General features: G+C 57.0%; 1 protein-coding gene across 2 annotated transcripts in view; it reads left to right on the top strand.

Moving 5' to 3' along the window:
* FBLN1 (fibulin 1) overlaps positions 1-15,435 on the top strand; it is an 80,518-nt gene that overhangs the window by 31,618 nt on the left and 33,465 nt on the right. For both annotated transcript variants that reach the window (XM_061418850.1, XM_061418851.1), the window contains exons 9-14: positions 1,432-1,575; positions 2,624-2,752; positions 3,252-3,377; positions 6,131-6,250; positions 7,079-7,210; positions 9,185-9,308. In XM_061418850.1, coding sequence (XP_061274834.1) covers positions 1,432-1,575; positions 2,624-2,752; positions 3,252-3,377; positions 6,131-6,250; positions 7,079-7,210; positions 9,185-9,308 — 775 coding nt within the window. The remainder of the gene's footprint in view (positions 1-1,431; positions 1,576-2,623; positions 2,753-3,251; positions 3,378-6,130; positions 6,251-7,078; positions 7,211-9,184; positions 9,309-15,435) is intronic.

The following is a 15,435-nucleotide window of genomic DNA, read 5'->3' on the forward strand; positions in this document are numbered from 1 at the left end:
GCAGCCACGGTTATGTGAACAAGTGGGCAGGGCTGTGTCCCAATAAAGCTTTATTTACAAGCACAGGCGACAGGTGGTGTTGGGTCCCAGGGCTCTAATTTAGCAATTTCCGATTCAGACAAAAGAGCTTGAGTTTTGAAATCAGAGACACTGGTGTTGAACGGAAGGTGTGTGTGCGTGCGTCCTAAATCACTTCTGTTGTGTCTGACTCTTTGTGACCCCATGGACCCTGTCAGGCTCCTCTGTCCATGGAATTCTCCAGAATACTGGAGTGGGTTGCCATTTCCTTCTCTAGGAGATCTTCCCAACGCAAGGATCGAACCCGTGTCTCTTAGGTGTCCTGGATTGGCAGGCGGGTTCCTTACCACTAGCGCCACCTGGGAGCCCCAGGGAAGCCCTCAGTAGTTTTAAACACTACCGCCCTGGGACCAGCCCAGGAGACAGGAGGTGGGCCTGCTTTCTCCTGCAGTCGCCACCTGGCCGGATCACTGTATGCTCTTGGCATTTGAGTCCAGGTCTGCCAACTGTCCTTGCCCTCTGCCCCAGCAGAAGATTCTGGGTCCTCCCTTGAGGTCAGACAGACGTCTCCCTGGATGTGAGCTGCAGGTGCCACCAGCCAGAACCCACGCTGCTGGGGCTGCCCTGTCACCCCCCTGGAAAGGCTGGCAGCGCCATGACAAGGGACGGGACTTTCCATCTTGTGTCTGTCTCACGCCCTCGCAGATAAATCTGCGTTGATCTTTGATTTGGCATGGTGGTTTGGACTGAAAGCCCTGCCCCCTTTTATTGCTATCCCAGGATGTTTACAGACAAACAGCAGCAGCCCCTTAGGATGGGGGTGATTTTATCTGCAGCCAACCCCAGTCTTTGTTCCCGAAACAAATTTGCCCCCTTTTCACGGGAGGCGTCTGCGTGGTGGGGGCCTCAGCTTGGCTGCACTGGCCCCTCTTTAGCCCCCTGCCCACGGAGCTGTCATCACTCAAAGAAGGGGGCCGGGGAGCAGGAGGCTAACCGCTCTCCCTGGGCCAAGATGGGGAGGGGCTTGCCCAGACTTTCAGGGGGCTTGCAGGGGGCTCCGCGGAGGAGGGCTTCTGTTGGGGCTGGAAACCCTGACTCATGGCAAAATCAGCCCAGTTCACTGTGTGGGACTTGCAGACAGGTGGCCTTGGCTTTGGTGCAGTGGAAGATGGAGGTGTTGAGGGTTTAGGGGCAGGGAGATGGACCCGAGAGGGGGTGCTTAAGGTGGGGTGTGCTGCTGTGACCTGGGACCCAGTGGGGAGGCTGTGGTGCGGTCCAGGCTGAGCACATCATCTTAACTCCGTCTGTGGTTTCATAAAGAGGAGGGAGATGGGACTTTTTTGGAGATCTGGGTGCTGGGTTTGGGAAAGCCCTCCAGGATTAACCCTGCCATCTCTATCTTTCCCCCCGTAGATATCAATGAGTGTTTGAGTATCAGTGCCCCATGCCCTGTTGGGCAGACGTGCATCAACACAGAGGGCTCCTACACGTGCCAGAAGAACGTGCCCAACTGTGGCCGTGGCTACCATCTCAACGAGGAGGGAACCCGCTGCGTTGGTTGGTATTAAAAACGAAAGCTCGTTTGAAATGGACTTTTCTGTCTGCTCCAGCACAACCCTCCCTTCTCTGGAAGGAGAGAGCAGATCCCCAAAGGAAGGGGTGTGCACCCTGTCCGTCTATCCCATGGCTGATCGCCAAGCCTAGGCCTTTACTGGCTATTGCCTGGCCCGTTGCAGTAGAATGCCAGCCCACCTACTGCCTTCATCTTTGCCCCTTCAAGTCTGTCCCATTCATTCTGAGATGAAAGCTCTCTTGCCCTTTCCTGCTCAGAGCTCCCTTTGGTGATGGTTCCTCACTGGGGCAGACAGATGACTGATGCTCCAGCTTGCAATTTGTGTGTGTACGAGGGTACTCAGTCACTTCAGTCATGTCTGACTCTTTGCGACGCTATGGACTGTAGCCCGCCAGGCTCCTCTGTCCATGGGATTCTCCAGGCAAGAATACTGGAGTGGGTTGCCATGCTCTCCTCCAGGGAGAGCACCCAGGGAGCGAACCTGCATCTCCTGCTTTGCAGGCAGATTCTTTACCATCTGAGCCACCAGGGAAGCCCCACTTACAATTCGGTCCTCCTGAATTGACCCCAACCTCACAAACTTTATAATCCAGATGGAACAGGTCTTGCTGCTCCCCAACAAGCCCTGCCCGTCTCTGTCTGTGTGACTTTTGCTCTTACACTGCTCCCTTTGCCACCTGCTCCTACCTTCCTGTGGGTTCAGGCAAAGGCATATTGCGCCCATCCTGCCCAGATCCCTGCCACACAGAGGAGTCTCCTCCTTCCTCAGCGTCTCCCCAGTCCCTGGGCACTTACTGCCTTACTTAACTGGGGCCACTGCTGGCTCGCAGTAGCAGGAATCCCCTGAGGGTAGAGGCTACGTCGGGTCAGCTGTCTCTCCAGCGCATAGGACGTAATCCGGGAAATCACGTTGAAGCATTAGACGGTGCCACGTTGTCAGTCACGTTTTTGTGGGCTCCTTCCTTGCCTTCCGTTCTGATCACGCCCCCTCCCCCACTAAAGGGTTTTCAATGTGTCTTTCTTTTTTGCAAGATGTGGACGAGTGCTCTCCCCCCTCTGAGCCCTGTGGGCCGGGGCACCTGTGTGTGAACTCCCCTGGAAGTTTCCGCTGTGAGTGCAAAGCCGGGTACTACTTCGACGGCATCAGCAGGACATGTGTGGGTATGTGTGTGTATCCCTGAGGGGGCGGCTGGCCAGGTGACATGAAGGAGAACCAGCCTGGGGTGCACCTGTAGTGACTGTGTGGTCTGCTCCTGACCTCTGACAGTCCTGAGTTCAGACAGTGCTGGAGAAGGGACCTGGATCTGGAGACCCACATTCTAGGTCCAGTCATGCAGCTCCTGGGGGGTGCTCCCCACCTGTAGAGCAGGTGCTCTGCTAGCCCCGAGACTCCAGCCCCCTGGACAGATGCCCCAGAGTCTTTGTGATTTCCCAGAGAGGCACTGTCCTGGAAGGAGCACGAGGCTTCCCCAGTGGGCAGAGAGGCAGGGTGTTCCCAGCGCCCCTGCTGACTTGCCGTGCATTTGGGACTGGTCACTGTACCTTTCCCCGGGAGAGGAGGGCGGAGGAGGTGGGGGACAGAGGTCGTGAGCTGCCAGGGAGGACAGGCAGCCCCGTCCAGGGAGAACTCTGCCTGAGCTGCCCGCCCGCTCCGTTTCAGACATCAACGAGTGCCGGCGGTACCCGGGGCGCCTGTGCGGCCACAAGTGCGAGAACACGCCCGGCTCCTACTACTGCAGCTGCACCCTGGGCTTCCGGCTCTCCTCCGACGGCCGCTCCTGTGAAGGTGAGGGCCGGCCGTGGGCAGGGATCAGGGCCGCTGGGCCTGCATCCACTCCCTTCCCCGAGCTGCCCGCTTCCCTGCTGCTGCCCCGGCAGGTCTGCTTGGGAACGACTCACTCGTGCCCCAACACGTATCAGATGACGCGTCAGCAGGGGCGATGCCTCTAAAAACGTGCTTGTCAGAGATGACGGCCCTCCCGGTTTCCCCTGGGTCTGGCGGGTGCAGATAACGCCTGTGCGCACGTGAGGCTGGATGAGTGGGATGTGGCTGAGAGTGCAGAATCTGAGGGCTTCTGACCCACCGCCGTCCTCACATGACCCTGGGGACTGGCTGAACCTCACCAGCCTCAGTGTCCTCACGGGGGAAATGAGGTTGTTTATGCCAAAGAAGGGGGCTTCCCTGGCGGTTTGGCGGTAAAGAATCTGCCTGCCAATTCAGGAGATGTGGGTTCGATTCCTGGGTCAGGAAGATCCCCTGGAGAAGGGTATGGCTACCCACCCCAGTATTCTTGCCTGGAGAATCCCATGGACAGAGGAGCCTGGCGGGCTACCGTCCATGGGGACACAAGAGTCATGCCTGTCTTAGCCGCTAAACAACAGCAATGCCAGAGGGAAGCAAAAGCTGGATACTTGTTTAAAGTGGTAAGACAGATTTTATTTACACACCTGCAATAGAGGAAAGAGAGTTTGGCATAAACTGGTCTCAACTCCACCAGGACAAAAAGTGCAGCTTTCTATATGCTGAGGCCTGCTAAGGAGTAGCACTGAAGGATGGTGAGGTCAGTGGTCAGCGCAATTAGGCCAGCTGTGTCTGCTCCCTGGCTCTGACCCTCCTGCAGAGTGTGGGAGTTGGTGGGGGGGGCTCCCTCTTCTTGACTGCATTTCAAAGGCTTGGTTCCCATGTCCTTAGAAGGACACTCCTGGATTGCAGAAGACACATCTCAAAGGGACAGAGGAAGGATTTAACAGCTGCAGGTTTTCTGAAGTAAAGGCTTCTAAGAAAAAGGGAGGTCAGGGACTGCAGTCCGGCGTTGGCTGGAACACACAGGAAATTCTTTAGCAGCGTAGAGATTTCCCAGGCAGGCATTTCAAGGGTCATGGTCTTGGGCTGATGCTGATATTTGGTCAGGTCTCTGGTGGGAGGATTCGACCAAGTCAAATTGGTGCCAAGAATAACACTGCCTCCCTCTGACGGGATGGACTAAGATGAGGTGAGAGCCCAGGGCCTGGCGCGTAGTAGGTGCTCCGCGGGTGTCACATCTTTACGGGAATTAGGTGAGCAGGTCAGCAGAGATCGAGGGCTTCTGACCACTCTCGGCAGTCCCTCACAAGCTCCCTTCCTTGCAGTACAGTGCCCAGGGGTGACCTGTAGAGCCAGCCTCCAGACACGGCAGGTCTTATAATTCTGGATTAAGATGGATGATCACAGATATGCCAGGACACACCCCGGCGTGTAATTCTCACCCTGAAGGATGGACAGTGTGAGGGGCTCCTGGGTCCCAGGCTTCCCCTGAGGTTCTGGGACTCGTCCCCAGGAACCAGACCCAACATACACATGTAATGTCAAGGAACCAGATTCATGCGTGGGGTGGGGGTGGGGGTGGGGGTGGGGGGGAGGGTCCCTCGGGCCTGGGTTCAGATCCCAGCTCTGTCACGGTTATGGTCTTAAGAGTCATCAGCATTTCTGGGCCCCAGGGTCCTCATCTGCAAAACAGGGCTAGTGAGACCCACCTAATAGCACTAGTAGGGGTCATGAGGATGAAATACGATGGAGCCTGTCCAGCGTTTCACAGTGCCCCGCGTGAGAGGCCACGCTTGTGACATGGAGACTGCTGGCATCATTGGTATTATCATTTGTGGCTTGTGCTGTCCGTGGTGACTCCTTAATGACCGAATAGTAGATACTCATACCTGTTAGTGGACGATTTTGCCCAAAACCAGGGCCCGGCCAGCTTTGCTGCGTCATTCCGCCGAGCAATTATAAAGCACCCCCTGCTCCAGGCGTGCAGCAAGAACATGGTTCCTGCCTTCAGGAAGCGTCTCTGGGATGTGATGAGACACCACACTGGGCAGAGGGGACCAAGCGCACAGGGGTCAAGTGACAGCCAGGTCAGGCGTGGGGGTGCTGCAGGGGTGAGAGGGGCTGAGGCACTAAAGGACATTCTCCCCTGCTCACCCCTCCTGCCCTGCTAAGAATTAGCAGTAAACAAAAATGAGAAGGGACTTCTGGGCCAGAGATTGGCAAAGTTTTTTTTTTTTTTCCTAAAAGCCACACAGTAAATATTTTAGGCTTTGCCAGCCACGTCTTGATTGTGCCTCCTTAACTCTGCCATTATAGTGCACAAGCAGCCGTGGACTATGAGCGTGGCTGTGTGCCAATAAAACTTTATTTGCAAACACAAGTGGTGGGCTGGAAGTTTGCTGATCCCAGTTCTAGGCAAAGAGAACAGAAGAGCAAGAGCCCCAGGGTTGGTGTGGCTTGAAGCAGGCAGTGGCAGGAGTGGGGAGATGCCAGATCCCCCAGCCTTGAGGGGCTGGAGTGGGAGCCTCTGTCCCTTAGGGAAACCTCGAGCAGGTCCCTGGCTCTACATGTGGTAGCCTCTACCTCTGTGTGTGTGTTAACTCGAGGGAGGTCATGGCCCACGGACGTGGGAGAGAGGTTATGGCCCATGGACGTGGGAGAGAGGTCATGACCCACTCGACTAGGGACCAGGGACTCAGCTCTGAGCGGTAGCCTCGGGACCTTGTCTCTTTCAGACGTGAACGAGTGTAACAGCAACCCCTGCAGCCAGGAGTGTGCCAACGTCTACGGCTCCTACCAGTGTTACTGCCGGAGAGGCTACCAGCTCAGCGACGTGGACGGGGTCACCTGCGAAGGTGAGCGGGGAGAGGCCGCCTCTCTCCTGTCCCCCACTCCCCGCTCCTCCTGGCTGGCGAGTGGCCTGGGTTTCTTCCCTCTGAGATGTGTTTGGATGGACTTTGCCCATTATTGAGAGTGAGGTTTGTAAAGGAGGAAACCCACTCCCAGATTTTCTTTAGTGACATAAAATGGAACAGAGGTGATGGCCATGGGTGCCGCCCGGACCTCGAGCAGGGCGGGGGTGGGGGAGGCGGGGCCGAGGAGTCACACCCCTGGTTCGACCCTCTGCCTCTGGCCTTTCAGAAGCCCCTCACCGGGCCTGGGCCACCCTCCTCTGTAACATCCAGGTTCATCCTGCACTTACCCGGTGGTCAGAGGATGAAACCAAATGATGATTCAAGTGCACTTCATACATGCCTGGCACAATGTTGGTGCTCAGAAGGCAACTGTTTGTAAGGTTATACCTATTTTTATTATATAAAGTGTGTCTGTTATTGGCACGTTTATAATCATTGGCATCAGGATGGAGCCGGCAGGGTACCTCTGTGTGTGCCATTACGAAGCCCTTGGCTCTGCTTTGTTCCCCAGTCTCCCTCTCCCCACCCTGCAAACTTCACACAAGAACTTGCTCTGTGGCCCCAGGCTAGGCCTTTTCCCTCTCTGGGACTCAGCGAGCCCTTCTGGCGGGATGGCCTCGGAGGCCGCCCCGGCCCTGGCACTTTGAGACCCCGCTGTGTCCTGCTCGCCCTCGGGGCTGACTTCCAGGTCACAGCTCAGCCCACTGGGGGCTGTAGCCCAGCCGGGAGGGGTCCGCACGGTGCTAAGGGTGGGCTTTGCCGTCACAGACATCGACGAGTGCGCCCTGCCCACGGGGGGCCACATCTGCTCCTACCGCTGCATCAACATCCCTGGGAGCTTCCAGTGCAGCTGCCCCCCGACCGGCTACCGGCTGGCCCCCAACGGTCGCAACTGCCAAGGTGAGCAGGGCGGGTCCCGGGGTCTCCCAGGCCGTCCCGCAGCTCTGCAGGGCGGGGGTGACTGAGGCTCCGCAGCCACAGCACAGGTGGGGTGCGTTTGGGGGGGACGACTGTATCTGGGTGTGTCCTCGCCCCACGGGCACCCTGGTCTCCCATGCTCGGGCACGCTTATCCACCGGGGGTTCTGAGTCCTCCTGTTCTGCCCCGGGCAGCCCCGGGGGGCCAGAAGTGGGGCTGACAGCCTTTAAAAGGAAGACGTCCAGCATCAAGGAAGCAGGCCTTCAGTACCCAGAAGACCCCACAGCTTAGCACTGCTGTTTAGTCTCTCATTCAGTCACTCAACATACCCAGGCCCTGCCAGGTGTTAAGGGCAAAGCAGTGAGCCAGTGGTGCAGGCCTCTGTCCCCGGGTGCTGGTCTCTACTTGGCAGGGGGATGGACCTGGTCAGGGTGTGTCCCCACCCTGAGCTCTCTGTATCGAAGGCCTTTATGGCCAGGGTTCCTGCGGGGCCCAGGATCAGCTAAATGAAAGGTGAGTGGCCTGCATCCTATCCTCGGCTCCCAGTTCTAAGAACACTCCAGGGGTCACTGCGTCACTGTCTCTTGGGTTACTGAAAGGGGAGCTGAGGAGATATTTGTGAATGAGCAACCCCGGAACGGGCGTGCTGGCCTTACCCTCGGCAATGGCTGCAGTAGCTGGATCAGAGGCTGGGACTGTCCAGCCCCTGCAGCGAGCCTCCTACAGGGCCTGGAGGCTCTGGGTGCCGGGGTTCTGCAGATGTCCTTTCTGGTCATGAAGGGGGTTTGCACACTGTGATCAAAGGCGGCAGGAGCTGCGGCGTTTCCTGGGAGGGACTGCTCGGCTGTCCAGAGCTCCAGATGGAAGTCGCTCTGTTTTCACATTTCTGAAGGAGCAGATGACCTGGCCAGGCGCCCTCACCGCAGCCTGGGGTCCTGCCAGACACAGCGAAAACACATTCCTGAGCCTCTCTCGGGCTTTGAGACTGGGGACCGCTGTTTTTGCTACCAATGGTCAGGATTTGGCACCTCTTCACAGATGCCTCAGGGCTTCCCAGGTGGCGCTAGTGGTAAAGAACCTGTCTGCCAGTGCAAGAGACAAAAGAGACGTGGGTTTGATCCCTGGGGTGGGAAGACCCCCTGGAGGAGGGCATGGCAACCCACTCCAGTATTCTTGCCTGCACAATCCCCATGGACAAAGGAGCTTGGAGGGCTACAGTCCATGGGGTCACAGAGAGTCAGACCCGACTGAAACGACTTAGCACGCACCCATGCAACCTCTGGCATGGTGGCGCCCCCTGAACCCACCATTTGGCTGCTCCGGACAGCTGTGGGGTGGGGGACGACTCCCCATGTCCAGGTGACCTCCTGATGTGCCCCAGGCCTGGTTCTGGTCCAACCCAGACAGTCACTGACTTTGGAAACTGGGCACAGCGTAGACTCCCTTTCTGCCTCAGTTTCCTCATCTGTAACGTGGGGCTGGTGGCTTCTGCCCATTCCCTCCTCAGACGTTAGAAGTGGCACGCGAGGTAAGACTGATGCACCTCGAGAGCCTTGGAGAGGTGCTGGCTGCCTGGGTTCAAAGCTCAGCTCCCCCACTTACCACATGTGTGGCCTTAAACCAGTCACTTAAGCCCACGAGCTCCTCCTAAAATGAGGGTAATAACCAGTACATGCCTCATTTAATTATAATGAGAAGTGTTTCCTGCCAAACACTTCAAGGGCCATCATTTAGAGGTTGCTGTTGTTATTATGCTCACTCCAGGGATCATGAATAGTAGGTAAATTAGATATAAATCTCCTGTAAACAAAAGAGCTGGCACAGGGCTATGCTCCGGAGAGCAGCCAACGGAGGGCAAGGATGGCCCGATCCCCCAGACTCTGGGCACCCCCATCTGGGCCGGGGATGGTGTGGGGGGCCTCAGCCTTCACCATGCCGCCTTGGGGTCTCCTGCAGACATCGATGAGTGTGTGACCGGCATCCACAACTGCTCCATCAACGAGACCTGCTTCAACATCCAGGGCAGCTTCCGCTGCCTGGCCTTCGAGTGTCCCGAGAACTACCGCCGCTCCACAGACGCGTAAGTCCCTCGGGCCCCGCGGTCGTCTGTCTGTGTCGGCCTTCCTGGGGGCTGGGCTCCCGGCCTGCACGAGTCGGAAGTGGGTATTCATGAGCTGTGTCCTCCAACGTGGGTCTTGGGAAACTCAAGGATCCCCGGTTCTCAGGCGCCTAAATGCCAGCGAGACTGGTCGCAGAAAGCGAAGGAAATTGGCCTCAAACGGGCTGAAGGTCGGCGGGCCTCCTCACTGACCTGCCTGCACATGGAGCCAGGCAGAAACCTGGCCTCTGCTCCCTGGGGTGGAGCCTTGGTCAAGGGACAGCTCTTTGGACCTCAGTGTCCATCTCTGTGGGTTACAGGAGGCAGAGCGTGCCGACTCAGATGGAGATAGCAATGACTCCGGGTGGGCCGCACCTGAAAACCACATTCTGTTCCGCCCAGCGATGGTGTGGGAACAGCTCAGAAGGTTCTGGGTTCTCAGCTTGAAGCTGTGTGTCCATGTGTCACTGTAAGCTCACTGACTCTCAGGCTACCCGATGTTTGCTGGGGTGTCTAGAAACCCCGTTCCTCAGGGAGCAGTGAGGACCCTCTGGTCTCGCCATACACGATCCCAGCTCTTGTTTTGTTGGGTGGGTCTCCTTTCTTGCCCCCAGAGATCGTTTAAGGGAAAGCTCCTCAGTGGGAGCCCATCTTAGGAGCGTGGACGCGGGATCCCTTCCCTCCTGCCCTGGGCAGTGCCAGCACCCAGCCACGCTGCCTGCCCTGGGCAGTGCCAGCACCCAACCTCGCTGCCTGGGAGACCCGGCCTCTTGACCTTGACCCTGCTCCTCCCGCCAGGGGTCGGGGCCATCTGGAGCAAAGGTCCCAGGCTCCGGCGTGTACTTGTTCTGGCCAAAAGCTAGAGCAGATGCTCAGATGGCCCCAGTGTTCTTCGCAGCATCGGGGATGTTCATCCTCTGGCCTCGCCCACCCCCCACCCTCTCTGTTTCCCTGGCAGGCATTCTTGTGGGTAGGGAAAAGCCACCCCAGGGCTGGGTTTGCCAGCACTCAGCATTCCGAGAGCCTGGGGCTTATACAACAGCTTACAGGCAGTGCGAGTGCTCCTGAGCTGGGAAGAACGATCGTGTCCTTGATTTGAGGCTGAGCTGCTCCTGTCTGTCTGTCCATGCTCCCTCACTCCCTCCGAGGCCCTTGTCTGTGTCTCGGTTAGAGGATTCTGGAAGATGGGCTGGTTGCTGTTGACCTCAGACTCAGGTGCGGTCATGAAGGCAAACGGGGAGGAGGAGGCTGCCCTGCGCGGGGTCTTCACGCCTCCGACGCAGGGGGTGGGCAGGCTGGCATCGTGTGCCGAGACTGGCTGCGGTTGGCTCCCCTCCCCGGTCCTTACACTGATGGGTGCTGCGGCTGGGGAAGGGCCTTTACTTGTTCGGGGAGTGTTCACCGTGAGCCTACTGTGTGCGGGCACCTGGGCAGACAGTGGGCCCGCAAAGGCCCCTGGGCCCTGCTCTGAGCCCAGGAGGAGCCCATGCGAAAGCAGCCGTGGGCAGAGTGCAGGAGTGCTCTCATCAAGGAGGGCTCTCCGCCGGCAGGAGTGGGGGGCACAGAAGGCAGGGGTACCTAGAGTTGGTGATGCCAGAATGAAGCGGGGAGGAGTCGGGCAGAGAGGGAGGGAGTGGAGGGTGGGATGGGCATGGGGTGTAGACCTGCATTAAAGGGCAACAGAGGAGTTCCGGCCAGGAAATAGGGTGCCCAGCAAGGAACCACGCCTGCTGACTGAGGCATTGATGCTCCAGGGCGTGGTCTGTCCCCATCCTTTGGGTTCATCGCCCTGCCTCCTGGGGGATGATAAAGAGGGAGCACCGTCATTGTCTGTCTGTATTAAGCGCAGGAAGTAGGCTCCGTCCACGGTCAAGGTTGGGGAGGGGTTGGGGCTCCAAGCAGCCCCTCCAGGGAAGACTGTGGCCCCATTGAGCACATGCTGCTCGCGAGCGCCACCAAGCAGCTGGAGCAGAGGCTGGGAGGCGGGTGGGGCTGGGAAAGTTGTGTCCCCTGCCCTGAGGGTGCGATGGCCTGTGCTCCCTTCACTGTTCTCAAGCCTCATGGAGATGCTATGGCATTCTGGAGCTATCTGGCTTTGGTGTCAGCCTCGCTTAGGTTTGCCTCCCAAATTCAGTCCATTCCAGGTCCCCTTTATAGTCAGCAGGTCCCGTGAACTTCTTGCTGAAAAGGGAGCAGTGGTGTCACCCTCTGAGTTCCTGTTGGGTGACTGTGATTATGGGAGCAGAGCTGCTTCCATATGGCTCGCTCTGGGTTCAGCCTGGGGGGCTGCGGGTAAGGTTCCCCCAGGCACATTTTACTGCCAGTATTTATGGATGGAAGGAAGGCGGACGGTGGCCCTGGTGTCCGGTTGAGGACAAAGCCTGGGAGGCTGCCTGGAGGAGGAAGGAACCAGGCTTGGGACTCCCATCCTGCCTTCCAGGCCTGGCTCTCCTGTTCCTTGGTCCCGTGATCTGGGGTCTTGGTCACCCTGGGGCCCATTTTCCCCTGTAACACGTGCTGACAATACCTGCTTGTCAGCGCCTTGAGGATTAATGGTAACGCTCCGGGTGCCCAGCCCAGGGGGATGATAAAGAGGGAGCACCATCACTGTCTGTATTAGGCGCAGAGTGGTGGTAAGGAAGATGGCCACGAGCCACCCCGTTCTCCTCCTCAGAATCCAGACGTTCCTCAGAGCGACTGCAGCTGTGGCTCCATGGCTGACTGTGTGCCTGTGGGCTGACTGTGACCGGCCAGGTCTAGGGTCGCTCAGTCCTCAGACAGGAAGACGAAACTCGGCTCCTGAAGGGCTGTTGAGGAATCGTGGGCCAGCCAGGAGCCCAGCGCTGGGCGCAGGAAGTGGGGGCCGGGCCTGGAATCCTCGGTTGACAGGCCTTGGGGGGTGGGGGTCTCGTTTTGGTTGCCTTGTCACGTATGGGGGGGCTGTTTCTCTGGGACCACAGGAGCCCCGATAGCTTAGGGCCACTGACACGTTGTGTAGATGTGGGCAGGACGCAGGCCAGAGCGCCAGGTGAGGCGGAGCTGAGCCTCTCAGCCCTGCGGACTCCTCAGACTGGAGCTTTCTGTTTCACGGCCCTTTTCCTTTTCTGCAAAAACTCTTTTAAGAATTTATCTGAGCTTCAGAAAGCGATTTGTGCAAGTTAAAAGTGCTGTATTAGAAAGGACCAGGGAAACAGCACTTCCGTGGTTTAACATTCAGGGAGCCTTGGCCGGCAAGATTTGAGTCTCTCTCTCTGTTGCTGGGCCTCAGCCTTCTCTCTCTCTCTCCACAAACAGCCTCCTTCTGGCCAGTTTCCCTGGTGGCCGAAGGGCGGTAACTGGAGCGTGACCCAGCAGGCCGGGCCACAAACCACAGGTCTGGGCCCCAAGGACTGACCAGGCTGTTAAGATCCTGACCACGCAGTTCCCTCCTCCCCACAGCAGGGATGTTCAGTGTCCCTGAGCCTGGGGTGGGACCGAAAACATCCTCTCTACCCCCTCGGTGGGGCAGACCCGGAGACCCGGGCTCTCAGAAGCCAGGGCCAGAGGGAGGCTGGCGGCCTTAGTTGGCACAGCTCCTGGCCCCAGGGTGTAACCCTGGTGGACAGAGTGGGTGGAACCGTACCCTGGCTAGTTCCTGGGGCTTGTGTCCAGAACGACAGGAACTGCCGGTGGGGATGGCTGCGAGCTTCAGGCGGCCACAGCAGCCATACCTCCCGGGAGAAGGCGCTGGCCTTGAGGACCTTTCTTCTCTGGCGTGTGGTGACTTCCAATAATTGCATTTTCGTGGAACTTGGGGTGTCCTGAGCAAAGTCATTGAACCGAAAACTTGGGGCATGTTGTGCTCTCACACGGGTCGAGATGGAAACAGAAGTGGGTGGTCCCCAGGTTCTGGGCCTCCTCTGCTCTGTAATAGATGTAGTGGCTGCAGCCCCTCCTCCATCCAGACACACCCGCTAACAAAGACTTCAGTGCCACCCCCCACCCCCACCCCCCCCTGCCGTCTGACAGGCAGTTTGCCAGAGGCAGTAAGTTACACTTTCTGGGATGTTTGTAGTAAGTATGGGGTAGAGCAGAGTGGAATCATTGAAGTTGCAACTGACCAGGAAAATCAGGGCCGAATTTACTTGTGCGCATGTATTAATATAAAGCATGTAGTGAGTGTCAAGCTGATGCTGGGTACTGGAGATGAAGCCCAAGAGCCATGGGAATGGAATGGTCTGGAAGGAGCTGGGCCCAGAAATGCCCAGAGGGAGGAAGGGCTTGGGTGCTCTGTGGGGTTGGGGGTGTGGAGACCATCGGGGAGGAAGCAGTGTTCTGCTCTCTGGTGTGATGTCTGTGGGGGCGATACCAGAACTGCACACACACTTCACGTTCCCTGCCTTCCACACATGCTGTGTTAATCATTTGGCGAATGAAAACCCTGGGAGACGTGGGAAAATTTAGTACATGTGATGGAGACTCTAGCACCACCTGCTGGCCAGACCCACCAGACCCTTCCTGAAGTGGGTGTGTGTGTGTGTGTGTGTGTGTGTGTGTGTGTGTACATACAGCCTTTGAAGTGTGGTGGAGACTCTAGCACCACCTGCTGGCCAGATCCACCAGACCCTTCCTGAAGCAGGGGGGTGTGTGTGTGTGCGTGTGTGTGTTTGTGAACACATAGCCTTTGAAGTGAGGGCTTCCCAGAGCAGCTGTGTGTGTGTGTGTGTACACATAGCCTTTGAAGTGAGGGCTTCCCAGATAGCTCAGTGATAAAGAATCCAGCTGCCAGCGCAGGAAACACAAGAGATATGGGTTCAATCCTTGAGTCAGGAAGATCTCCTAGTGTAGGAAATCGCAACCGGCTCCCGTATCCTTCTCTGGGAAATCCCATAGACAGAGGAGCCTGGCGGGCTCCAGTCCATGGGGTCACAAAGAGTCGGGCATGACTGAGCGACTGAGCCAATACAGGCCAACTTTGCCTGCCATTTAGTAGACTGGAGACATGGACAAGTTACATGTCCTCACTGAGCTTTGGTCTTCCTGTTAGTAAAACAAGAATCATGTGGGACAGCGAGGGGAGCTTGGGGAAAGAGAAACTCTGACTTACCCAGCACGAGGCCAGGCACGTTCCTTGGTTTTTCCAGTCACCTGGCGCACCCCCTTTTGGCCTGGACCAGGGTGTCTGTCGGTGTGGGCTGCCCTCAGCAGTACCCACGCCTGCGTTCTTTGCCACTGCTCCCCCTCTGCCTGTCAGCCACCTCCCTTACAAAACCTTCATCTTCAGTGTTCCTGACTTTCACATGCCTTTACTAGCATGGAGCTCATTCCTAAGCTCATTTCTAAGAGCTGAAAATGGTAAACAGCCAAGTAAATGAAAGGATTCCAATGAGTGAGTTCTGATAAAGAGCCTGGACATAGGATGTAAAAAGAGACAGTGCTTGCTAACAATAAACGCCAAGTGTTAAATAAGTTCTAGTCACCCAACACGAGGCATGGAAACTGAAAAGCTGAAATGGAGGCATGATGGAAGACAAGGACAGTAGCAGATGCTCCCAACTGGAGAATCCAAGCACAGTTAAGATGGCGAGACTTCCTGGGACATGCTCTGTCAAGTCCTGTGGGGCTCAGCACCTTGGCTCTGCTCCTAAGGCAGCTGCCTTCCTATTGTGGTGGAGTTCAAGAGGCAGAAGATAGGCCTGTTCTTATCATCTCACAGAAGGTTAGAACCTGTCCCCTTCCTGTCACAGGAAGTTAGAATCTGTCTGTATTCTGGCAAAGGAAGTTAAAACCTATCCTCATAATCCTGTCACAGGAGTTTAGGAGCAGTAAATATTCTCTCACAGGAAGTTAGGACCTGTCTCCATCGTGTCACAGGAAGTTAGGACTTATCTCTGTCCTGTCACAGGAAGTTAGGACGTGTCTCCATCCTATCACAGGAAGTTAGGACCTGTCTGCATCCTGTCACAGGAAGGTAGGACCTGTCGCAGGAAGTCAGGATGTGTTTCCATCGTGTCACAGGAAGTTAGGACCTGTCGTAGGAAGTTAGGACGTGTCTCCATCCTGTCACAGAAAGTTAAAACCGCTCCTCATATTGTCACAGAAAGTTAGGACCTGTCTCCATCTTGACCCA

Source organism: Bos javanicus, chromosome 5 (genome assembly GCF_032452875.1).
Source record: "Bos javanicus breed banteng chromosome 5, ARS-OSU_banteng_1.0, whole genome shotgun sequence".
Classification (NCBI taxonomy): Eukaryota; Metazoa; Chordata; class Mammalia; order Artiodactyla; family Bovidae; genus Bos; species Bos javanicus.